This window comes from Anastrepha obliqua, chromosome 3 (genome assembly GCF_027943255.1).
Source record: "Anastrepha obliqua isolate idAnaObli1 chromosome 3, idAnaObli1_1.0, whole genome shotgun sequence".
Taxonomy (NCBI): Eukaryota; Metazoa; Arthropoda; class Insecta; order Diptera; family Tephritidae; genus Anastrepha; species Anastrepha obliqua.
Genome location: NC_072894.1, coordinates 33,868,626 through 33,895,588, shown reverse-complemented (window position 1 = coordinate 33,895,588; position 26,963 = coordinate 33,868,626). Strand labels below are relative to the sequence as shown.

Here is a 26,963-nt window from a genome sequence, read left to right as displayed (position 1 = left end):
CAAAGCATCCTACAATAAAAAAATATAGACAAAGTCGGTTGATCATTACTAAACTGTTGCTGCTTTCAGAGAAGCGGTAACTCGAATCATGCAAACCAAACAGAAGCTCAGAAGAAGTAACATGTAGGCTCTTCTCCATCGTGTGGATACAAACACTATCACTGTATGTTATGCCATATGTTATGTTTGCCCAATAGAGGACATACCACCAGAAATGATGGATTCCAAGGTAATCAGATCGTAGCCGTCGCATCACGGATTTGTGCGTGGCTACCATTCGGTTGGATGATGGCTGGAAAATTCTCACAAGGCCTTTGATCACCGTAACATACAGGATATAAACGGAACACCGGACTACGTTATTCCACAAGTAAACTTTGGCAATAGGCCTGGTTTTGTAATAGAACAGAATGGCTGGCAAGGGTTTGGAATCCGATTACTATACCTACAATTTCTGTGCCGGCTGTATTCTGCCCGCAGTTTGATCTCCAAAAGGCTTCCTAATTACTGTAGTATATTTCAAGGTGAGATCTATGCTGTAACCAAATCAGCTGAATTCGCGACTCGACACTTGCACAAATATTTTCATGGATAGTCAAGCTGCTGTTCAAGCAATAATGAATGTATCAGATGTAGCAGAATACAACGGAAAAGAGGGAAATGAGAGAGTTGAAGAGTTTGCTAAGACAAGCACCCGCTTGAGTAGAATGAGTACGTCGAACATATATCCCTCACGCTCAGTTTTGAAGACGGAACTAGATGAGCAACCAACTATGGAAGCACAGCCAATATGGGAAGCCTCGACCTCCCACAGGATTGCCAAAATACTGCTACGAATTTGCGAACACAAAAACAACCAACTTAGGTTAGGTTAGGTTTGGGAGCCGCATCGCACATAGGTACAGCGATGCCACTTAGATCACGAAATGGATCCGTAGTGAGTTGCAGTTAGGCTGGGCTACATTTCTCCTTCCAGATTTAACCAGTCTGACCTTTGGAAAAAGCAAAAAAGGTTGTTGATACCTAAAATGTATAGATTATCTATATCCATTAAGGAGTGGGATCATAAATATCGGTTCCTGCTTCTGGCTAGAGCCGGGCATGTGCAAAAAAGAAGTTGAATTGTTTCCAATTCCTCCTGATTCCTTTTGCTACGACAGGAATCATGCATGTAAACTCCTAATCTCCTAGCGTGATTTCCTATGAGGCAATGTTCGATGGGGGCCCGTACTAAGGTCCTAATTTGAAGTCTACTCAATTTTATAATATTCTAGGATACTCGTAGATTTAGCCCTGGCCATGTTTGCTTAGCAATTACACAGGTATTGGCACAAATCCATATTGGATTTACAGAATTGATCAGTGCTTAGCAAGTGCAAGAAACTTACATGTTGCGAGAGGTACTCCCATAAAATTATTAATGTTTGGCATACAAGTTGCTCAGCCCTACAGTTCCCTGGTATGTCTCTGTGGCCAACAACCAACTTAAAGTAAGGAAAAATGGGTTGGTGCATTGACGGGACATTGTCTTACTCCATATCATGCAGCTAAAATGGCATTGGTTTAGAACTACACGTGGAACTTATGCCGTTGCCCTGCTTTAAGCAGAACTCGTTACACCTGCCTGGGATCGGTATACTTTTTATCTCTGAAGGCATGAACTATGCCTCTGTCTATGTCGAACATCTCTGTATAACGAACTATTTTCAACACGGTTCCAACAACACTGGTAACACTACGGACCCTTGTGGTCTATGTGAGATCTATTTATTAATCTAACCTAACCTAACCATTCGATGGTGCCCAGAATCGAAACTCGCCTTATGCAAGAAAAGCCAAAAACGATATAGAAGATTTTTTCTTTTTTTTTTTCTTTTCTTTTTCTTTCCACCACTTACCTGGCAATGACAAACCTCCTCATAAAAATCTTCTGCCCCTTGGGGATGGCGTAAAACTGTAGGTCACTCCATTAGTGGGAAACCATCAATACTAATTGGAGAAAGAGTTCGGTCAAACAACCGAGTACCGGTATGAAATATGAAGATGCTTATTATGCGGACCAGTGATGTCAGTTTTGCAGATATGAAAACAAAGGCAATTGTTTGAAACCTTGAAATGTGTATTTTACGATGTCCAATCGCATGCGAACTAGTTTTTTTACCATTTCATAACCATGGATGAATGGTTAATGGTAGTAAAGGGTTAAGGTATGGGCCTTTACCACTGCGACCATATTAATCTATTGTGCACCCTATGCTGTCTATTGACTGTTAAGTATGCTTATGAATTGTATTAGCTCTTCTGGGGGAGTGATTGTAGGTCTTCATCTATAAGCATGAACTTGTTTAAAAACTTTTTCCTTCTATGCGCCAACCCCGGACATTCGATGATGAGATGTTCTATAGACTCCTCATCTTCGCAGAAAAATCTGCAGGTGCTGGTGTTAGTTATGCCTAATTTGTGTAAGTGTTTGTTGCAGGTGAAATGACCCGTGAGGGCGCCTGTGAGAGTGCGAATGCTCTTTTTGTTTAAAGTGAGGGCCATGTTAGCTCTTTTAGCATTGAAACTTAGGAACTTTTTGGAGTGTCTAAGACCCTCTACGTTGTTCCAATGCTGATTTATTAGAGTTTTGGCCCAGTATTTTACTTTTTGTTTTAAGCTGTTTAGGCTGAAATTTACATCAGCCCCTTTTTTGGCTTCAAAGTCTGCCTTTTCGTTGCCGTCATATCCCTCATGTCCTGGTACCCAAATTAATGAGACATTTTTTTTGGATGCCAGATTATTGAGTGTCTTGTGGCATTCTAAGAGAGCTTTTGAGTTGTAGGTATAGCTATCTAAAGCAGAAGTGATTGGCTGTCCGAGAGTATTCTAATATTTACTCTCTTGTGGTTTCTACGTTGCATGATATTTGCTGCTTCTATTATTGCGTATAATTCCGCTTGGAAGATGGTGGTGTCCCTGGTGAGAGTGAATGATTTATGGATTCCGGGTTCCACTACTCCTGCTCCTACACCATAAGGTGTTTTTGATCCAACCGTGGATGAAACGTGGATTTATCACAATAAGAAGGTAACAAAGAACACTTGATGAGGCAGTGTACTTCTCATGATGAATCTAAGCAGAAGATTGTCGGGTTGTGAGCCTGTCAACAATTGCCATGAAGAAGGTTGAGCAATCACCGGCGTGTACTATGAAGAGTTGAGGGATCGACTCAAAGCCGAGCTGAGGCCTGAAAATTTTATCTTTCATCAAAATTACATATTGGGATGCACCCTCGCCATTTCTTATGACGATATAACACAAAGACCTGGTTCGGCGGTAAATGATTTGGGTCGAATGAAAAGTTCATTTATGTTCTATCAATTAAATGATATACTGCGCCTTATTTCAATATTCAGATACTTATTTATCTAACCTCGGATCTACATTTGTTATGAAGAAGAAAAATATTATCAACTGTTGCATTACAAATCTCAAATTTTTTTATTGAGCTGCGCTTAGCCTCTAATTTACTCACTCGTGGCATCGAAACACTTTAAACAACTTTAGTTGACACGCTCCATTTACGCGCTCACTCAACTAATAAAGACAATAAACTAGAGAAAAGGAGTGTAATTGAACAACTTCAATTTCTTAAAATTTCTCCATTTTCCCAAACGCCACTTCAGTCTTCTACCACAAACAGAGATTATACAAAGCACCGAAGAAAAATACCACCACCAACAACAACAATTGAAAAAGTCATCACACCAACATATACACCATCCGGCACATTTAAACCGCTTTGCTGCTTAGCTCTTAAAGTCGTACGGAAATCCTTCTTATTTCTTATCCTTAATCTTAATTATAGCTAGCAGACAGACGCGCGCAAATTTTTCCCCCCTCTAAGCTGTGATTGTGTGGGCGGAGGGGGTAACATTTCTCAGCGCCAGACTGCTCAACAGCCATACTGATAATTTGTGCTTGTAGTTGCCAGTATCAGAAGAAGAACAAGAGGAAGAAGAGGAAAACGAGGAAGAAGGAAAAGCACAGAGAAGGTGGATCAGCTACTTGCGAAGTGAGATTGATAATGGATGAGGGTGTTCAGGGTTCAGAGGAAAGACAAAACAAAAAAGCTGAAAAAAATTTTCAAAATTTACGCCGTTTCCTATGTAAGTTGTGATGTGTGCGCCCGTCCCTTTTCAACTAGTGGCAGCGTCTGTAAACACAGTCCTAAAAAATGGTGTTGGTGGTGTGATGGCAACGGTCTGCAGCCGCTATGAATTATGATGAGTGGCATGTCGTAGCATGGAGTAACTTCGAGCGAATGTAATTTTCCCAGATTCTGCGGTTGTCACACCCTTTTCAGTAGTTATGGATGAGTGTAAATATGTTTTTGGATATTTTTGAAAGTCAACCATAGCAGTTAGGAAACGAGCAGTGGCAAATGGTGAATGGTTTGAAAAATCTGCTGCGACGTTTATTAAGACAAATTATTGTGTTCTGCATGATGGGAGTTGCTGTTGTTTTGTTTTTTTTTTTTTGCTTCAGTATACATATCTTGAGCTAGATTTAAAAATTGTTTTTAGAAAATAATTATTTTTCTTCGTTCCGTCCATACTTCACCACATAAGCGTCGATCACTTTTTTTACTTCATCTTCTGTTTGTGCTGTTGCGGGTTCAGCGGGACAGAAATAGCGGCTAAATAGCATCCCAAGCTTGAGACTGAATCAAGATGTACTTGCCAAATCTCTTTACCTCTTTATGCAATTATTTTGTTTGGATTGAACGACAGTTACAGTTATGAGGTTATGATTTTGTTATATCGCACATGAAATGCAAAGAGTCAGAGCTCAAGATTTTTAATCGGGGTTTTCTGCATATAAATTCATAGTTTATATCTAATATAATATATCATAGTCACATCATAGTCATAATAAAAATTTGTTTCAAGATTATACTTCACGCATTTGCATTTTCTTTATTGATGATTTCAATCAGTTCTTAATACTAAATATATTTCCGCATAGTTTTTATTTGAATCTTTGCTGAATATTTTCGGCTTTAAGTTCTGACTCTTTTGTGTTTAGTGAGCCATGCTTATACTTTTTTTCTTTTTCTAAAAAAAGACGATAAGCTAATACTAAAAATATTTGTTGAGTATATAAATGTTTGAATTTCACTGATGAGAGTGCATTACATTTTAACTACCAATAAATAGTAAATATTTCACTGATAATTAAAGTTATTATCAATATTTTTACTGCATTTTTTTTCAGTAGGTAGTAAAAAAACATCTTGACAGCATTTTTTTTATTAAGCAGTAAAAAAATATTTTTGCTACAATTTTTTTCAGTAATCGGTAAAAAAATATTTTACTGCAATTTTTTTCAGTAATCGGTAAAAAAATATTTAACAGTCATTTTTTTAGTAAGCAGTAAAAAAATATTTTTGCCACCATTTTTTTTAATAATTATTACTCAAAAATATGTTCACTGGAATTTCTTTTTTCAGTAATCAGTAAAAAAATATTTTACTGCAATTTGGTTTAGTAATCAGTAAAAAAATAATATTTTTGCTAGAATTTTTTCCGGTAGCCAGTAAAAAAAATATTTTTTATATACTGAAAGTTAATATCATCAATATTTTTACTGCTGTTTTTCCAGTAATCAGTAAAAAGTATTTATTCTGCAGTTTTTTTTCAGCTATCAGTAAAAAAATATTTTTGCTAAAATTTTTTTCAGTAATCAGTAAAAGTTGACTGGTAATGCAAACCAAATTGCAATATCAGTGAAAAATTATATTTTTTGCATATTTGCTGCTATTGCGAAGTGCCTACCTATGACTGAGAAGGGTGGCTCTCTCATCTAATGACGTAAACAGTGGGTGGTAACAATCAGATGCTACCTTCGATGTATTGCATCAGTACAGTAACGGATATTGAGACTAGTGCTTGAATGAAATACTTAAAAGTATTACCGGGAGGGTCGGCAATTTGACGGTAGGAGGAGGAAGTCTACCGCGGGTGAAAGTCCCACACTGACGGCTTTAGAGTTTTGATGCTTCCTCCGTGCACAAAACAAAATATAAGTATGTACATTATTAAGAAAATTAATAAACATTGGTTCACTCGTCGTTAGCACAGCATAACGATTACTGTAGGCGGCTTAGAGATGAGTAAATTTCTGAGTAAAGTCCATTCATTTATATACCTTTGTTTAACCAGATATGTCTGATTTTCAGCGCGATGATGTGCGTATTATTAAAGTATTGTAAGGTCTCGTTGTATGCTGTGGATACATTATACAGAAAAGCGCATATAAAAAATTCGCATTATAAAGACTTTACTTGCCTTGAAAAAGCAGGGATACGTTTCGTAATCTCCTAAAATCCCATAAAACCTAAGCAACGAGTTAAAATTAATTTAAAACAGCATAAAAAAGTTTGCAGAAATTAAAAGAAATAGGCTGCGTAATAAATTACTTCCGAAGTGCGATAGAAATTCATATAAAATCTGCAACTAAACTTGTATTCAAACTTAGTTTTACATATTTAATCGTTATCGCTAACTGATAATGGTTTGCACCGTTTGCAAAGTGGTTCCAAGTATTTGTCGAAGACTGCAGTATATATTTGCGGTAAAGGCGATTTATTTCCACAAACTTCATTCTCTTTCTTTTGTGACAATGTAAGCAGTAATTAAAATTTGAATGAAATATAAACCGCATAACTTCAAGACCGTATAAAAATAGTCCACAGAAAACGAGACCTTACAGTACTTTCTTAGTTAAAAATAATGGATGCCGAAGAAATGTTTAGTGGAGCTGCGCTTAATTTACCTTTGTGGAATAAAATAGTTGAAAGTTAATCAAACAAGAAATGGTTAAGGAGACATTTTGGGTACAATCTAAATTTTCTGCCTCTGTAAGCATATTGAAAAAAGCTTTTTTCTTTTTAAATTGGATTTTAAGTACTTTATGTTGATAGACAATGTTTATAATTTTTTCTAGATATTTTTATAAAAATGTAACACAATCAACGAACTATTCCTTAAGTGATTTTTATTTATTTTATTTTTTTCTTGCAGATGTTAATATGGTTGCTGAGCCCAAGCCACACCAGATCGGAAGAAAGCGACAGAATGTCTCCAAAACAGGAAATGATTGGTAAGCTAAAAAAATATTTTTTTTCATCTTTGGCCACTCGGCAAAAATCATTGGAGCTTGTTTGGGATGTTTTGCCACATCCACCATAGAGTCTTTTTGTTTCGATCTTTAAAAAACTCCTTGAATGGTAATAATTTCAATAATGATTTTGATGTCAAATCGTGCCTGATTCTGTTTTTTGCTAATAAAACCAGAAGTTTTATGAACGTGGGATTATGATGCTGCCTGAAAGATGGCAAAAGCTCATTGATCAAAATGGACAATACATTACAGAATAAAGTTAATTAGTTCTATGAAAAAATTGTCCTTGATTTTCAAAAAAAATGTCCGGAATTACTTAATTGCCAACCAAATAGTTAGGGTTTTCATGTCTAAGGGAAAATAATTTTTGATAAGAAAAAAAACGCTTCGTACGTGTATTTCGGCCAGGATCTCCCGCTTTTTCCCGTATTTTTTATGGTTTCATTAATTTTTTTTAATACAAATATATAACACAATACGGTCAATAGCTTTATGATTTCTTTAAGAAAATTATTCCTGATCAAAAGCTGGTGTTGATATGCAAACAATAAAACCTTAGTAGCAACTCTTAACCGCGGCAGACCTATGTTGGATAGCATATTCAAAAAATAAATGCCATGAAACTATCTACCAGATTGTAATAAAACAAAAGTCGTTCCAACAATATATACAGGGTTTGATTGAAAAGTAATGAACCTTCCTGCGCGGAGCGTCTGCTAAGCGATCAACCGAATCGACTGGTGGGAAAAAATGATCGTTGGACCTTCCCCTTCCACTAGAAACCGGTCCCAGTTCGCTGGCAACAGCGGTGCAGTCAACATCGTTCCGCGCGTGAAAGCTGTTTTAAAAGTGTGTTAGGATTTTGCAGTGGCGAAAATGCAGCGATCGTTGTCTTTTTCGACTCTCGAGGCATCGTCCACAAGGAGTTTGTACCTCCAGGAAGCACTGTAAACGCGGCATTTTACAAAGAAGTGCTCCTTCGGCTGAAAAACCGCGTCGCCCGGGTTCGGCCCGACCTCGTCAACAATTGGACCCTTCATCACGACAATGTGCCGGCGCATACCGCCTTCCTCTGCACCTCTGCATTGGCCAAGATGGGGGTTCCCACCATACCTACATCCCAGACCTGTCACCTCCGGACTTCTTTTTGTTTCCGCGCCTGAAAAGAAAGCTGAAGGAGAGGTGTTTCGACTCCATCGAGACGATCCAAAAAACTCTGACAGCCGAATTGAACGCGATTCCGGCGGATGAGTTTAAAAAATGTTTCCTACAGTGGAAAAACCGCCACCGGTGATGTATTGACGCTCAAGGGCCCTATTTTGAAGAATATTAGTTGTATAAGCCAAAATGTTGAATAAAACTGCTTAAAAAAAGTAAGGCTCATTACTTGTCAATCAAACCCTGTATCGTTTTGTGTTATCATTTTAAGTTCTCAAGCTCTTAAAAACACCCGCTACAAAACAAAAACTATAGCGTTGCCAAAAATTTGACTAAAGCCCATGGAAGGATTTCGGAAGGAAGGACAGCCATTATTTTATTTATACTATCCTTATTTATAACTCTTTCCGACTACAATTTTTTTGTTCTAGCTTGAAATTTTTTCACTTGCAGCCATATAATATTTATTTAACACAAAATTTCAAGTCTATCTATTTGAGTTCTGTAAAAAGTGATTTACTGCAAATTTAGGAAATGCAAATTGGAATAAATGGCACTTTTTTGGCGTAAACTCGAAATTTTCGTTCCAAATATTTGCAAATCTATATATATAAAAATGAAATGATGTTCGTTTGTACGTATTTTTTTGGGCCGATACGAGGCCAATTTTATTCGTTCTTTTTTTCATATTATAGGGATCCACTAGGGGAAGGTTTTTAGCACAAAAAAATTTTTTTTAAATATTTTCTTCATATAATAAAAAAAAAAGAAAAATTCAAAATATTGTACAAATTGTGTTTTCAGTGAAAATTGCCGCAGAACTTCTTAGATTAAGTTTCGAATTAACATTAATTTTATGTGCACAACTTTTTTGGAATAAATATACGAATTTTTTGTTATTGTGAAACGATTTGTGTCGAGTTGCTAAGCTCCAAATTTTTCGACGGAGAGTAAGCATGAAGACAGAGGTTTGTACGCTCTTTATGAAGAGAAATGCTTCAGTACACATACACGAACACCGAACTACTGATTTATGTTTTTTGTGCAGTTCATTTGTGAGAGCAACAAGTGTGTTTATCAAGGATAATAGATTTACCAAGGTTTGCAGACAAGAAACAGTTATTCGGCTGTCAGAGAATTTGACACAAGTTGTTGTTGGGTTTACGTCAAACGAGATATACATTTTGGAAGAACAAGGGAAATGTTCAAACGGTTTGTTTACGAATACCGCACACCAACGCATACCACTTTATACATACATTTCTCTATGTGATGTGGCAGAAAAAATTTGTTTTTGCAGTTTCAAGCAGACCTGGTAAATCTATAGGCCTTGTGTGTTGACAGTTTTCTTTGGGTATTCACATCGATAAGATTACAATAGAATACATTGTTCTCGGTTTGATACGAATTGAAAAAAATAACATTACATTTTCGGAATGGCAGATTTAAATAAAGTCGTGGATTTATTTACCGAAGAGGATGAACACATGAATACACAAAATTCAGATAACTCCAACGATATGAGCGTGTTTGAAGACATGGGAATTGAGATCGATGAGGACAATGTGATTGTTGTTTCAGACGAAAATTCAACAAACAACGAGCCAAAGACGGAAATTGTTCATCACTAAACGAAAACACAATCCGAAGTTCTCAATCGAGAACTGGAGCGTTAATACCATTATGATTGTAATGAACTAAACACATTTGTAACATCAAATTTAACGAAATTGAATGACCTAACAATTTCTGCACTTTTGCACAGTCTAAAGAGGCATTGATACAGAGTGTATTTCCAAACATAGTTCAACAATTCAAAAACCATAATTGGCTCAGTGAAAGAGCAATTTTAGCTGGGGAAAATAAATACGTCAATGATATAAATGCAGCTATTTTGAATCAAATACCTGGTGAAATAGTTGCATATAAGTCAATGGACAGTATTACTGATCAAGATGATGTCGTAAATTATCCAACTGAATTCTTAAACTCACTCGATTTGCCGGGCCTACCACCTCATAAAAAAAAATTGGAGCATCGATTATTATGCTGCGCAACAGTAATGTGCCACGACTTTGCAACGGTACCAGACTCACTGTGAAGAAGCTAATGGGTAACGTTATCGGTGCAACAATTTTGAAAGGAAAGTACAAAGGAGAAGACGTTTTGATACCCAGAATTCCACTGATTCCGACGGATTTACCATTCGATTTCAAACGTTTGCAGTTCCCTATTTGCCTTGCCTTCGCTATGAGAATTAATAAGGCGCAAGGACAGTCTCTACAAATGTGCGGTATTAATTTAGAATACCCAATTTTTTCTCATGGACAATTGTATGTAGCTTGCTCACGAGTAGGCAAACCATCGTCATCATTCATTTACGCGAAAGATGGAAAACCAAAAACGTTGTCTACCAAAAAGTGTTACAATAAAGTTCGAATGAAATTGTATCAAAGAATTTGCTTTGTTTTTTTATTCTCTTTCAGCAAATCATTGAATTTATCGCCTAGCGAAGCGGCCGAGGGTACGCTAGTTTTATTATATGCTCGTTTAGATAAATGGAAATACTTGTACATAAAAACTGATTATCTGACGACCCTGCAAAATAAAGTGAATAATTGGCGCGTACACTTATGCTACGTGTTTGGCCGAGCTCCTCACTTCTATTGTAATCTTCCAGTCTTTAGTAAAGGTGACTATACTTTTCGATGCTAGGGTTATGTCGGGTGTGGTGCCTTCGCAACCTGGCTTTCGCTACGTAGTCGTTCCTGTGTTGAGCACCACTAAACCTAGTCTGGCTGCCATGTCCAGCACTCGTCTACCTCTGGAGTTCGTTGTCGCCGAGCCCCATTCGGTTGCTTTTGAGTTGACGTCTCCCGCTATTATTAATCGTCCCTCTAAACTAAGGGCTTTGCCTTCAATACTTTCCAGTTTCCGGGTGAATTCATCTATATTGTCGTTCGGTGTAAGGAAACAGCTTATCATTGTGAATTGGCTGTTTTGAACGTAGACGAAACCATCGCCTCATCCTTTCGAGGTTATTACGAAATTTGTGCCCCTAGGCAGCCAGAAGAAGGCAGTTCCCGACTCGTCTTCGATCCAAACCTTCTCGGATTGAGCATATCAATTCGCTTATCAATACTGCTTGAACTCCTTTTCCAAAAACCTCCTTTAGCAGGTCTGCATTTTTACTCCTGTACATGTTTGCTTGAAGTATAATCATATCTTGGCATGTTCTTTTGTCATCGGGCATTTTCCCGAGCTAGGCATATGCTTTGTCTAGCTGCGATTAGCATCAGTACATAGGCAGCATTTGGCTCTCCTACTATTGGTGGCGTGCGTCTTGATGCTATTCCACAAATGAAGGGACCTATAGTTTCAAGTCGCCTCCGAACGGCAGATATTTCTTATGAGAAGCTTTTTCATGGCAGAAATACACGCGGAGGTTTGCCATTGCCTGCCGGGAGACGACCGCTATTAGCAACAACTTTTTCATTTTGCTGTTTCATGCGCGGAAATTCGAACCCCCGCACTTCCGAATGGTAGCCTCGCGCCAACTCTGCTTTAAATAACTTTAGCACAACGACGTATTCACAAGATTTTGATTACTTATTAATTTCTCATTTAAATTAGTATTTTTTTCTGAAAATAAAAATTAAAAAAATTCAACAAATTTTCATCGAAATTTGAAACATTTTAATCAGTATGTATATAAAGAATTTCGAGTATGCAGTTTTGTAACCCGTTGAATTTTTGAAAGTAAAGGTTTGAAGTGGTTAAAAAATTTCGTTGATTTTAGGTATTTTTTTCTGGCGGTTTTGGCTGTATTCTTCCCAAAAAAAATGTCGAGCATTCCTTAATAAGCAGATGCTATGTATTTGTAAATAGACCTAAAAATAATTAAATGTATAATGACTAAAAATATGTCTTTGTAATAAAGTTATGTAACACACTAAACATAAACTCATGGCGAAAAAATATAGAAAAAATAAATGAATGCACCCAGCAAAATTACCATTTCTTTATTCTAGATTGCAATTGTTTTCCGCCTTGATATTTCCCCTTATTATCCCATAAAAGTAAGCACGTCTGTACTTGTCATGTTTAACATTACTTCGCATGAGTAATAACTACTCCCATAGTATAGACATGAGCTCAAAGGTGTGTACCTTCTGCCAATTTAATAGCTTTCCTTCAGAAATGATTGATTGCGTTGCTCAAGTATTGGCATTGAAATTTATTAATGACGCACGAATTGTAAACATGTGTCCCTTTTCATGCCCGTCTCACGCCAAGCCAATTGAAAGTAAATATGTTGGTAAAATAAATAATACAAAAACAAACATGCACATAAAACACCTATATATGTATACATATATTATATATAAAATTAGGAAAATGACGCAAAGGGGGAGGACTGAGAATTTTGGCTCAAGTGAATTAATACACGAATTCATGCTTCAATGTCCATTTTAATTAAATTTTTCTTTCTAGCTGCCCTTCGGTTTCATTGATTTATTTTGACAAATTTTTACAAATGAGTTTCAAAATCGCGTCATTTAACAATTTTCGATGGTCACTTTTCCATCGTTTACCCAGTTATTTGGTTTTTTATTATTAAGTATTAAGTATTTGTGTGCATCGATTCTTCCACTCTCATGCGGTGCCACTCTCCTACTAATGGAAATAAACATTTACATATCATTAAACCGTTTACATGTTTGCCTTTACTCTGCTATGTGGCGCTTCTATTTGTTCGTTTATGCAAAATTTACTACAAAAATTAAATTCCAACCAGAAAGCACAGAAAATGGAAAGGCATTTCACAATTTATATAATTTATCCAACTTTGTTTGTATGCACTCTCTCTGCGCCACTTGGCTTGGTGCGGTTACGTTCTATAAATAACAACAAACAATTCATCACTTGAATGTCCTTTTCGTTTGCCTCAGCCGGGCAATTCTTTGTTTTATGCAGCTTGTGGGCGCTTGGCGGCTGGCTGTGACTGTCGGAAATTTGTCGCAGTTTGTTGGCAACTTTTTTGGTTCGAGCAATACAAGGGGTCATCATGTACAATACTTGCATAGCTGAATGTGCACATATGTTTGTATGTATGTATGTTTGTATGTATGTATTAGGATGACCCGAAATAGCGAGATATGCACTTATTTTTCTATGTTTTTTACATAAAAGAGAGACACACATTCATCATTTTTTTTTAATTTTTTAATTTATACACTTTCTTAAATTTTGGAGTGCTCAAGGGTTTCCTATAAAAATAGTTAGAATGTTTGTTTAGATAAAACATAGTCGGCCCTATCATAGAATACGTGCTGCCAAACTCAAATGTCAAATTTTAATATTTCGACAACAGCTCACCTCAATATAAAGAAGACAATTTGGCAATTAATCTTTAAGTTATTTGTTAAGCTAGCTGAATTTTCATATTAAAATGTATTCGTTGGCATATGCGGTTGTTTTAATGGAGGAAGAGAGAAATAAACGGAGTCTCATAATTGAGCAAAAAATATTGATAGATGCCAGCAACCCTCTCGATTGTAAGTGCTTGCCTTTTTGTTAAATAAAAAGTTTACTTAAATTAGGTTTAAAATAGGTTTATCAAAAATGACCGGTTAACCCTTTCGCTCCGACTTTTGCAGGGGATTTGCTCAAACTTTATTTTTGAGTTTTTGGATACCCATTGGTACTTTATGTGCGTAGAAACTAGATGAAGCTTGTAACTTATGTAGATAACGGTATTTTGAGGTGGGACATATGTGTCCCAACAGTATTTAAAAATGGGATATATTTGCCCCAACAGGGTACAAACTTCACCTAGAAAGTAGAAACATTTTTTTGGTAATAACACATGATTTGCACTTTTATTTATTTTATGAATGTGATGAAGCAAAACATTGTATACAGAATGGCAAATTACAAGCCCGGCAAATAATTTTAGTTTTTTCGCGACTTTTCGATTGGCGCATGCTACGCACCGACGTCTTTTAGACTGCTCTATGGGTAAATTATCCCCCACATTTGTCATTGATTTGTACCTATTCGATGATCTTCCAGACCGACGGGATCGTTTATATGTGGTAGCTTCCTTTCCTTTTTCAATTGGCGACTCAGCAATCTCGACTAGCACTGGTAAGAAGGCAGGTTTCTTCCTATTCAGCTCCGAACATATAACCCAAGTGTTTACAGCAGCCATCATCATGCCACCATGCTTTTTTCCACCATTTATTTGATTTTCTGTTTATATCATACAATCCCGACATTTGATCTGTCAAGTCCACACCGCTCATTATTGCGCGGTACGTCTTTACGATGTCAGGGCATGGAAACTCTGCCTCATGCTTATACGACATGACAAACATGCATCCAAGTACTCGTAATATATCAATTTCACCGGAGTCCGCCTGAAGAAGTTTTTTTTGTTTCGCTCCGTTATGTGTATTTTCCTGAGCCTCTCATTAGTACATTGGGCAATGTACAAAGACATGCTTCTTGGAAACAATTTGCGAAAAATTTCGTAGGGGGTTGAGTGGCGCCCAATATTTACTGCAATTTTGCATTCGCGGTGGTTACTAACCGATTTTCTCGAAACAAATGACTCATTCGGTGTGCTCCAAATAACCGTGCCTGAGTCTTCCTCACCTCGTGCAGGTTGATCGTCTATGCCACCATTCTCGTCACTTAATCCGGTCTCCTCTGAATCGCTGGAATAATCGTCATTGCCAGTGGTTTTATCTAACTCAGGACTATAAATATCATCACTTTTGTCACTAAAATCAGTTCCTGGTTCCATGGATTCATCATTATCTTCTTGAAGTAATGCACTAATTTGATCGCGATTTAATTTCGACATTTTTGGTGTCTACGAGGTTGCAAAAATAAAAAAATTAGCTGTGTGATACATAATGTACAACGTACTGCTGGGACATATATGTCCCTATATAAAGCCCTGCTGGGACACATGCATCCCAAAATTAATTTTCGCTAAATATTTTTCACAAAACTCTTATTAAAATATATATTTGTACTTACCAGTAAAAGGGCAATGTTTTTCTCTAGAAAAATCAACACTTCTTATAAAAATACGTATTATTTCACCAAAATTACACGTAAATTTGATGCAATATTAGCGACTGCTCACAAACAACTGATCAAAACTAAGCACGATTTAAACAGTGTGGAATGCAGATAACGGTAAATTGTAAGTATTGTTCGCAGCTACTCATTGACACATTTTGGATGAGTTCCCTATGAAAATTGCAAGTTTCAGGATGATGCTGTGGGATATCAGTGTCCCAGCAGTAGCGAAAGGGTTAAATAAAGCTGCATTTACATACGTTTTGAGTTTCATTGAAGGCAGCGCAAGCTCAGCAAGGTCGTCGTCCATAACTCCAGTTCTCCGACTATCCTCTGTTTTACGGTTTCTTGAGGAGGGAGACTATCAGCACGGAGTTGGCAAAGATTTCAACGTGCAAAGGGGCACTCGACATTTAGCTATGTACTAAAAGACGTATTGGTCTCACTACAAATACGATTGTGTCCTCAGTGAGTAAATCTCGACATGAGCGCCAAGGGAAACCGTGAAACAAGACGGAATTCTATTAAAAATATGGATTTCCTGGCATCATTTGTGTGTAGACGGGACGCACATAAAAATTATTTCCCCACTACAGAAAAATTCCTCTACTACAACCGGAAGGGCTACTACAGGATCAATGGCATAATTGATTTCTCCTTTATTAGCTCCAACAAAGAGGCATACTTCTACCGTGTTGTTACAACTTTACACCTGTGGAAATTACATAAAAACACATATACATACTTCAAAAATTTCTTTTTATTTATAGTTTAGTTAATATAGACTCACATTTTACACTTTTTTATTTGTTTCCTTTTAAATCCTCTTCTTATTATTCGTTCTATAATAATTTTTGTCCTTTAGTCTAACGTCGTCGCAGAAAAATTGTACGAAACTCTAAAATTTGATTTGTATTCGGTGAATGCTACTCTGCGAATTTCGAATGTACGTTCGGAGCTATTCGAATTGTATGTTTGCAATTTCTTAGTTTCTACGAAAACCAGTCTATGACGGATTCTATGATAGGGCTGAATGTATATTTTTTTGGACATTTGTGAAGGGCAATTCAAACAGGAGATTAAAACATATCGATCTGTAAACACTTACACCAAATTTACGGTATTTTATCCATAGAAATCCATTGGCAATTTTCAAAGCGTTGGCGGCACTCATAAATTATATAAAAAATAGTTTACATTATATTAAATAAAAAAAAATGGTGTCTCAGTTTTTTAGCCATTGTGCAAATTTAGTGGCTAGCATCTAGGCAAAAAAAAAAAATTTTCGGGCCATCCTAATATATACAACAACTTTTTTTTTTAACAAGTCCACTTTCACTACTGAAGAGAACTACAGTATGGTTTTCGCCTTTGCGCTGTGATATGTGCGTTGAAGTGTTCCGTCAACACTACAAACACATCAAACTAGTGCATATCGGTACATACATCCGTCTATGTGAACTTACACACACACACATGCCCACACATGTGTAGGCTATATCGCTCATGATGGCAGCGTGTTTGATGGCAAGTGCAAAAATAATACTGTTGGGCGTTGTGTTCCACTCACTTGTCGTCATTTTGTATGGCGTTGACATTTGGCGCTGATGACCAGGATAATGATGACTGGTAGTAGTGGTAGTACTGGCGTGCACTTCATGTAGTTGCCGTAGTCGCCGTTGCTGTCGCGGAGTGTCGTTACCATTGTGTTTTTCGTGTTTCTGACAGATGAGCGTTAATGTGTAACACAACTTTGCTACCAATGCCCAGTAGGAAAGGCACATCGTTTTTCATTAGGCTTCATCAAAAACGCTATAAAAGGCTTGTAAAAGCTGAGTATTTTAAGAAACACAGTAATAAAGTTATTGTTCTGGATATGTTAACCTAACAAAAAATAAACAGAGCTCAAATGAGTTAGCTTAGAGCGTCACCTGGTTAATAGTAGTTTTAGGGCATTTGAGTTGGGCACAAGGATAAAAGCTTACCAGGTTGGACCAATCTGTTATGGTGAAATACGAAATTGTTGAAGCAACTTAGACTGCCACATCACCGGATACTCGGCAGCCGAATTCTGCCCTCTCTTTTCACGCGCATTCACACATTCGTCTAATCAGTCATTGTTCAGACGGCAACTAAGCAACATGAGCGAGAACTGTCGCAGTGTACCCAAACCGTTGTCATGATCCCGATTGCGTCAGCCAATCAGCTGATTCCTTCAAGTTCGCTGATAACCGGTTAACGGTCTGATCTTGGCCACACATTCTGAATTTTTTCACCATGGGTAGGGCATCTGGGAAAACGAAAGGCATCGTGTTAATACAGGGTGGCTGATGAATTTTGCTACATTAAGAAACTCAAATAACTTTTTTTTTAGTGTATGGAATTCATTTTTTTTTTTTCAAGTTGAAGGTCATTAAATTTTATTAAATGTAGCTTAACTAGTTTTAAAAATAATTGAATTTAAATGCCCCCATGCTCGTTGACACAAGTGCGGCATCTTAGTAAAAAGTTGTTCATTGCTCCTTTGAGAGTTGCGACAGGAATAGCCGCAATTGTTGCCCGAATGGATTGTTTTAGTTCATCCAAATTTGTTGGCTTTGTTTTATAAACTTCTTGTTTACATAAACCCCACAAGAAAAAGTCAGGTGCAGTAAGGTGAGGCGACCTGGGGGGCCAACGAAATTCGGAGTTTCTTGAAATCAGTTTATTGGGAAATTTTCGTCGCAACTCTGTCATAACAGTCTGGGCTATGTGAGACGTTGCCCCATCTTGTTGAAACCACACAGAGTTGAAAGGAATTCTCTTTCGGCGTAGTTCTGGATAGAAAAATTCTTTCAGCATTTTCAAATAACGGTATCCAGTAACCGTAACGGTGTGACCATTTTCTTCAAAAAAATAAGGCCCGACAATATAGCGTGAAGAAACCGCACACCACACTGTCACGCGAAGAGGATGCAATTCCGTCTCGTGGAGTATCTGTGGGTTAGAAGTACTCCATATTCGACAATTTTGTTTGTTCACATTGCCGTTTAAATCGAAATGGGCCTCATCAGACATGAAAAGGCAGTTTAACATGTTTTGGTCTTCTTCCACCATTTGCAGGATCTTCTGGCAAAATTCCAAGCGAATCGGCAAGTCTGCTGCATTCAGTTTGTTAACCATTTGAATTTTGTAGAGAAATAAGTCTAAATCTTTGTGCATTATTGTTTGCAAAGACTGTCGGCTGACACCAAGTTGAGCAGATAAGCTTCTTGTTGAAACCCTTGGATTGCTTTGTATAGCTGCACTACAGCAGCGATCGTTTCCTCCGTCCGAACTGGTGGGTTTCGATGATAAGGCCTTCTTGCGACTGTTCCTTGCTCAGCAAAATTATTCACCAGTCTCATTATGGTCCATCTGCTCGGGGGATCGCCGCCAAACATCCGCCTGTACTCTTTCTGTACCAAAACTACGGACTCCAGTGCGTGATAGCGGCGGACTATCCAAATTCTTGTTTGCGTGTCCCAGTTATCCATTTTAATAAATTTTAAAGATCAATCTGCAAATTAAAACAAAAATGGAACAGATAACTTAAAAAGAAAAAAAGTTATTCAATTTTTTTTTGGTAGCGGCTTTCATCAGCCACCCTGTATTAACCTCCTTAGGAAAGCTTTATGAGTAAAGGATGCGCACTGAGCCATTTAGTTTAGTTCTCAAAAATTTGAGAGTTGGGTGGAATCGAAGGGTAAACTAGTGCCATTGTGAATTGTTAATTTTTTGTGAACAAATCATTCTTATAAATTATGATGCCAAAATTTGTAAGAATGCGGCATCTTCTGTAGTGGCGTTTTATAAGTAAAGGGTGTTCAGATTGCAGGTACTTCTTCCAGTAGGGTTATTTTCACGGATTAAGCGTAACTACTGTCAAACTAAATACATAATTATCTTCAGTATTCATTGATATATTATCATGAGCAGACTTACGCTTCAACAAGGTTCACAAATTGTACACTTCTTCTTCTTCTTCTTAATTGGCGCAATAGTCCCTTAACGCGATTTTGGCCTCGTTTAACAAAGTGCGCCAGTCGTTTCTTTCTCGTGCTAACCTGATCTTTCTAACGCAGAGGAGGCCGCCCTCTTTCTCTGCTGCCACCAGCTGTCACCGCATCGAATACTTTCAAAGCCGGAGCGTTTGTATCCATTCGGAAGACATGATCCAGCCAACGTAGCCGCTGGATCTTTATTCGATGCGCTATGTCTATGTCGTCGTAAAGCTCATACAGCTCATTGTTCCACCGCCTGCGATATTCGCCATTGCCAACGTGCAAAGGTCCAAAAATCTTACGCAGAATATTTCTCTCAAACACTCGAAGCGTCGCTTCATCGGATGTTGTCATCGTCCACCCTTCTGCACCATACGTTAGGACGGGCATGATCAGAGTCTTGTAGAGTATTAGTTTTGTTCGTCGAGAGAGGACTTTACTACACAATTGCCTACTTAGTCCAAAGTAGCAGTTGTTGGCAAGAGAGATTCTACGTTGGATTTCAAGGCTGACATTGTTATCAGTGTTAATGCTGGTTCCTAAATAAACGAAGTCTTTTACAACCTCGAAATTATAACTGTCTACAGTGACGTGGGTACCAATACGCGAGTGCGCCGACTGTTTGTTTGAAAACAGGAGGTACTTTGTTTTGTTCTCGTTCACCACCAGACCCATTCGCTTTGCCTTTTTATCCAGTTGGGAGAAGGAAGAACTAACAGCGCCGTTATACAATTGCATTACGAAAAGTAAAAAGTGTTCATCGCGCACTCAGACCAACTTATGGAGTTCAGAGATGAGTCCCATTTTTGGCGTAATGGCTACGTCAAAAAGAAAAATTGCCGTATTTGGACTGAAGAGCAACCAGAAGCCATTCAATAAGAGCCATTACTTACATGCACCAAATAACCGTTTGGTGCGACCTATGGAATCATCGGCCCATATTTCTTTACAGACGAGGCTGGCGCCAATGTAACAGTGAATGGCGAAAACTATCGCGCCATGATAAGCGACTTTTGATGGCGAAAAGTGAAACCCCCTTGTTTCGAACAAGAAGCCGCTGCTTGCCATATACCTAGACAGCCCGCGAAACAGCGGATTTACAGCATCATCTTTTCGGTCAGGAATTTATCTCTCGTCTGGGAACAGTAAATTATCCATTAACATCGTGTGATATCACACCTTTGGACATTTATTTGTGGAGTATGGAAAGTCTAAATAATTTGTGTATAAACCAGCTTCGACTGAGACGTAGAAAGCCAACATTACTAAAGTAATTCCTGTGATACCGACCGAAGTCCTCCAGCGAGTCATTCAAAATTATTGTTTGCGAATGACCGAATTACGACGCAGTTGCGGCCAACATTTGAAAGGGAGTATCTTTAAAAAATAAATTGAATGAATGGTTGAATGGTTGAATGGTTCATGAATTGTTCAACACAAAAATAATCAAGAGTGCCCAATCAATTCGAATTTTCATTGTTTTATTTCAATTTAAAATCCGATACCTCTAAATTGGTCACCCTTTATAATACAAATAAAAGCAGCTTAAGATGAATGAAGTCATCACATAAGAGCTGCCATTTATGAATTAGATGATTTTTTAGACTATAATATATTTTTAAACCTGCCTAATTGAGCAGTCGCTTTTTCGAGTAGGTGAAAAATTTAGTCGTCTTCAGAGGACAAGTCGATTACGGCTATCTAGATGTCGAATCTCATTCAGGACCTATAGTACATCAATAAGTATACAAGATTTTTTTAATTGCCGACGCCGTTCAGCAGGCAAACCTCCGAATTTATTTCTGCTACTGAAGAAACTTCTGAAAATCCTAAATTTGTGGCTGGCATAAACCACCCGGTTTCTCCATTTCTTGCAAGAGAAAGATGGTTTACATAAATGCCATTTAAGGATATTAAGAACCGGAACTGGTATTTTTTCCTTCTGGGCTTATATGCGCCCCACTTTGACATTCAATTGTCGCGCAGTTTTCAACGATTTTCGACACTCGGCCTTTGTGCGCAGGAGAACGCATAAAGTTGCGAAGTGTCAAGTGAATTTCCATTTCTTCGTGATTGTGTTTCATCAAGTTGCTTAAATAAAATACCTTTTTTAAATGCTAAAGATATTTAATTTAAGTGTTGTATTTTTTCGGAGAAAAATGGCGCTTAAAGTACACTCGTGAATAAGATGAAAATGTGGTGTGGTGAAACGAAATAATTTGCCTTTTTGTCAGAAATTCACGCACAACTCTTGGCGGATGAAATGGCGTGTCATTGTCGTCTGTAAGCTTGTGTGGCACAAATCTTGAAATTAGCTTTTGAAGGCTTTAGACTTAGTCAAAATGTGATACACAGTGGCGTGAAGTGTTTGTTTCGAATGCATTTCAATAAGTATCACAGCCCCTTCCTGGTATTTCCTGGTTTTGATTGAAAGCAGCCACTGGCTTACCCAGTTAATGGAAAATATAAGATTCGAAGTTTAAAGTTGCGGTAATATCCTTGCAGCCTTGATACTGAAAATGTCGTTCTGTCAGTTGTCGTTCTGAATAGAAACCTTTACGACTGGTCAAATACAAATTAATAAGCGGAATCATAAACTGGTGTTCATTCATTCATAATCACATATACCAGCTTACATGCATGTGTGCGTATAAATAAGTGGAAACTATTCAGCGTTCATCAGTACGAGTTTCACCTTGATTGAATATCATTAAAAGCAAATGAGCAAACGCTTTAGACCACAAATTGGTTCAGTCATGCACACACATACATAGGTATGTACATATAAATTTAGATCATAAATTGTTGCCACGCCACAAATGCAGCACAGCTTGAATTCAATTCTGTCACAATACAGCCCACCGAAAATTATGCTGCCCAACCACCGTGTAACCATAAAAGCAGCCAGAAAGGTCAAAACACAAAACGATCCATATAAACAACCGCAAATTGAGTGAGGTTGAGTGGCGGCAGTCAATGGATTGAGAAATTGGGTGTGAATGGAAAAATCACTTCAAAAATGTGCAACATGTTGACCTAGAGTTTAAGGAGTTCGCTACTGTAGAGGGCGGGTTGAAGCAGTCTTAAATTTATGTGTTTGCTCTTATGTCAATCGGTGAAATAGCTAGTGAGCGGGTTAAAAAGTTCGTGAAGGGATTTGGGTATGAGTAAATTGTTTTCCTTTTGTTGTCTTTTGAGATTAATAAGCGGTTGAGAAAGAATTTCTATTTTTCGGCAATAAAAAATTATAAAATTGTGTATGCCACATACCATATTTTGTTGGGCAATTATACGAGCGCGTTCAATAAGTATCCGTGTTTGATGACAGAGGGTCTTCTTGAGCACAGTTGGTATTAGCATCGTGCGCTGCCATCTATCAAATGACGGCAAAACAAATTTCAAAGTGATTGATAAGTTAGTTTGCATTTGGCTGCTATATGAGTAAGACGTGTTTCGTGATTTTCGCTAAGAATGGATTGGAGAAGGTAATTCGCGTTTTGGTTTTGTATGGGAAAAATGCGATTAGATGAAAGCAAAGTTGGGTGCTGCGAATGGGGCTGCTTCCGCATCTATGACCACAGTTAGATATTGGTTCAACGAATTTAAACGTGGGCGAACATCCATTTGTGATGAGGAACGACCAGGACGCCCGGCAGACGCGGTTACCGAGGAAATCATTCAAAAAGTCCACGACATTATTCTCGCTGATTCACGAGGTGTGTCGACCGGAGCGGCAATTAATATTTTACATGATAAGTTGGCGATGAAAAAATTATCGGCTTGATGGGTGTTCACGGTGGACAACAAGCGAATGCGGCTGTTTACTTCGAAGCAGTGTTTGGGGTAATTTAATCGGGATCCGGAGGAATTATTTATCGAGTTGTCGCCGTTGATGAAAACTGAACTCATCGTTTCACACCAGAAACTAAGCAACAATCAAAACAATGGATTTCTCTTGGTGAATCTGCTTCAAAGAAGGCGAAGTCAGTCCCATGGGGTGCGAACGACGTCATCTTGATGGATTTCTTTTAGAAAAAGGAAGAACGATCACTGGACAAAACTGCAGTGAGTTACTGGACCGCTTTCACAAAAATGCGGCCGTGTCATTTGGCGAAAAAGAAGGAGCTGTCGCTGCCAAACTGCATGAATTGCATTATCAATTGCTGCCGCAGTCCCCGTATTCACCCGATCCAGTTCCTTGTGATTTTTTCTTGTTCGCTAACATGAAAAAATGACTCGCGGGAATGAAATTAGCACAAACGAGGAAGTCATCGCCGGTACAGAGACGTATTTTGGAGAGTTCGACAAATTCTATTTTTTGGAGGGGCTAAAAACATGCCCGGAGTGTTGGGATAAAAAAATTCGTTTTTGATAAAATGGTGTCTTTATTTCTAACACGGGTACTTATTGAACCCACTTCGTAAACACAATATACAGCAGTTGAAAAACTTTATTACCGCAACATTTTCACCACTTCAAACAACTTTTCTTTTGCTTCTTTCATTTTTAGTTGCTACTTCTAAAAATATACAGTGAAGATTCCCTAGGGCGGACACTCACCGTCAGTCAATTTTTGTTTGCCTAAGAGAGATGTCCGCTCAAGAGGAGAAATTTATAATTTTTTAATTGATTGAATTCTATTTCTTATTTGAATAAAATATATTGATATTAAATTATTCAAACAAAAAAGTGTAGGTATTTCTTCAAAACTGCATTTTTCATTTATATGCACAAGTGCATATAAAGTAATAACAAAAATAAAAGTGAATATGAATCTCAGTCAATAAACTACAAAAAAAATTGTAATTAGATTCATTACATTACTATTTTTTCGCATAGTTGTTTTGTTTTTGGTTTTTTCAAATATATGAATTTTTGATAAATATCATTAAACTCTCTTTTTAACTGGAATAAAGTAATAAAATTCAAACCAAACCGAAGCAAGAAGTGAATAATTAATATTTTTTTTATTTAAGGGAAGACATTGATATTTTCTGCATATCATAAGTGAACGATGACTTTTTGAAGCCACTGTACAAATCAAATATTGACACTAAATATCAATGCTGAGGCTAGCAATATTTTTTGCGTGTTTCCTTTTTTTTGCTTCAGATTGAACTCGCAGTCGCAATGTAAATATGCAGAAGTAGACACATTTACGGTATTTTGCAGGAAAGTTTGATTTAAAATGACCTCGTGAGTAATGTGACAATTGGAGCACAACACACAAGAGCATTTTTTAAGTCTTTTTTTAGAACGCCATGTCAGAGATTTGTCGAAAAACCAAAATGATTTGAGACGCGCTGCATTTGCCTTGTCAATATTGCTCCTATGCCCATTTTGTTGGCTCACTCAATTCTTATTTGATGTCCCTGTTGCACCATTTACCACTGTTGACAATTTAATTAAGCCACTTTTGTACCATTTAGATGCTTATTCTCCACTTTTCTCTCTATCTCTCTTCCTTTCTTTCACACAGGGACTACTTCTATGACAGTTACTGCTCATCGACGCTGCTTCGCTCATCCGGCGTCCGTCCGAAGAAGCGCAAACGTCTAATGACATCCACGTCGCGTTTACTCAGCGATGCTGTGAATAGCAGCAACATAAATGCTGCCGTTGCTGCTGCAGCACTTGCCCAACAACAACAACAATTGCATCAGCATCAGCAACAGCAACAACAGCAGCAGCAGCAGCAGCAACAGCAAACTTCTCACTTGTTGCCGCATCCGCATCATTCGCATCATTCACAACAACAACAAGTGCAACAGCAACAGGCACAACACCATCAACAGCAACAGCAACAGCACCAACAGCAGGTGGCTGCTGTCGCTATGGCCGCCATGACGGCCAATTTATTGCCACAGCAACAGTTGCTGCTACACCAACATCAACATCAGCACAGTTTGTTGGGAAATGCTAATAGTGCGGCAGCAGCAGCCGCCGCAGCAGCTGCAGCTGCGGCCACATGCAATGGTGCTGCTGGTGGGGGTAACGGCGCCGCTACAACTACAGCTCATCACAATCTCGGCGTATTTTTGCAACAACAGCAAATTAAACAGCAGCAACAAGCGGCGGCGGCGGCAGCAGCGGCGGCGGTCGGCCAATACACATTGACGCCGTCTGGTGGTTTACAATTGAAATCATCGTCCGTGCAAAGTGCCGCTACAGCAATAATTGCTGCCGCTAATCAAACATCGTTGCTGAATGGTGGCACCACAGCAAGCGTTGGGGGTAACGAGCAAATGTCAACAACAGCCACGAATTACGGTAGCATGGCAAATGGTCAGACAGCGCAGCAACAGCAACAGCAACAACAATCACAGTATGTGGGGGGTGGTGCCTTGCAACCGTTAACATTATCGCTACCCAACATCCATCAGTCACAACAACAGCAGCAACAACAAAAGCAGCAGCAACCGAAGTCATCAGTGCTGCAAAAGCAAACACCGCAACAACAACAGCAAAGCCATCAGCAACAAGAGCAATTAACTGCGAATCAACAATGGGGACCGTTCAAAGTTTACAGTAAGTATTGATCCACACGACTATTGACAATTGGCCAATAGCGGACAAACAGATAAGCCGAGGAAAAAGACATCGAAAGCGTACTAACGTACATACGAGCCACTTCGAAGCGCAGTCTGTGACAGATATACAAGTACAATTGGAATTAATGGGAGATTACGGGTTGACTCCTGGTTAGGGGATGCCAAGATAAGAGGTTAAGTGTTGAGGGCACTATCAACATTGCCCCAGTACCGTTCCCCGTGACGAGTAGGGAGTTGTTTAGTGAAGAGTGAAACGGGTGCAGTGATTCATTACCATTTTGTGCTAGTCTTCATTTATTGAGCGTTCAAACCTCCGAGTCTAGTCCATATATAGCTCGGTTGGGACTCTACTACTTGGAAGAAGCTAATCTGCTTACTAAGGGGCCCATTAGTAATTATGCAGGTACCAATTCCCCGTCCTTCTTAATTATGCGTATACTAGACAGAAATGATGTCATATTAGGGATGCTATTTTGTTTTTTCTTTTGATTCTAAGACTTCGGGATATCGTTATAACAATTAATTTTTTTTTAAGTTATTGTTCTATTACTAATCCCGGTATAACTGTATTTCTAGTACTAAAAGTGTTACTAGTCCCGAAATTCTGCGAAATTTAATAATTTGAATTGTATATCTTCTGTTCATATTGGCATTTAAAAAACTTCTTTTCTTGTTGTTTTGTTAAAAAATGTACTTTGAAAAAAGTTTTTTTGTTTAAGGAAAACAATTTTTTTTTTTGGTATTTGTGAAAAACACACTTCCCATATTTCAATATAGCCCGAAACGTTGTGGGAATGTCATTATAAAACTTTGAGAGATTAATGACAAAGGTAGGTAGAAGTGGCAGTCGGTCACTAAACCAACTCACTTAGACCGTTGCAGATCCGCTGTGATACCACAGTTGTTGTTTATCTGCTACTCCTCGGCAAACCCATCGATCAGGCTGACTCTTATATCCCTAAAGTCATTT

At 38.1% G+C, this 26,963-nt stretch overlaps 1 protein-coding gene across 1 annotated transcript in view; it reads left to right on the top strand.

The window, feature by feature from the left end:
* The window catches only part of LOC129242573 (putative mediator of RNA polymerase II transcription subunit 26), a 63,028-nt gene that overhangs the window by 9,367 nt on the left and 26,698 nt on the right, over positions 1-26,963 (top strand). Inside the window, exons 3-4 of the mRNA XM_054879299.1 lie at positions 7,068-7,146; positions 24,922-25,970. Of these exons, the coding sequence (XP_054735274.1) occupies positions 7,068-7,146; positions 24,922-25,970 (1,128 nt within the window). The remainder of the gene's footprint in view (positions 1-7,067; positions 7,147-24,921; positions 25,971-26,963) is intronic.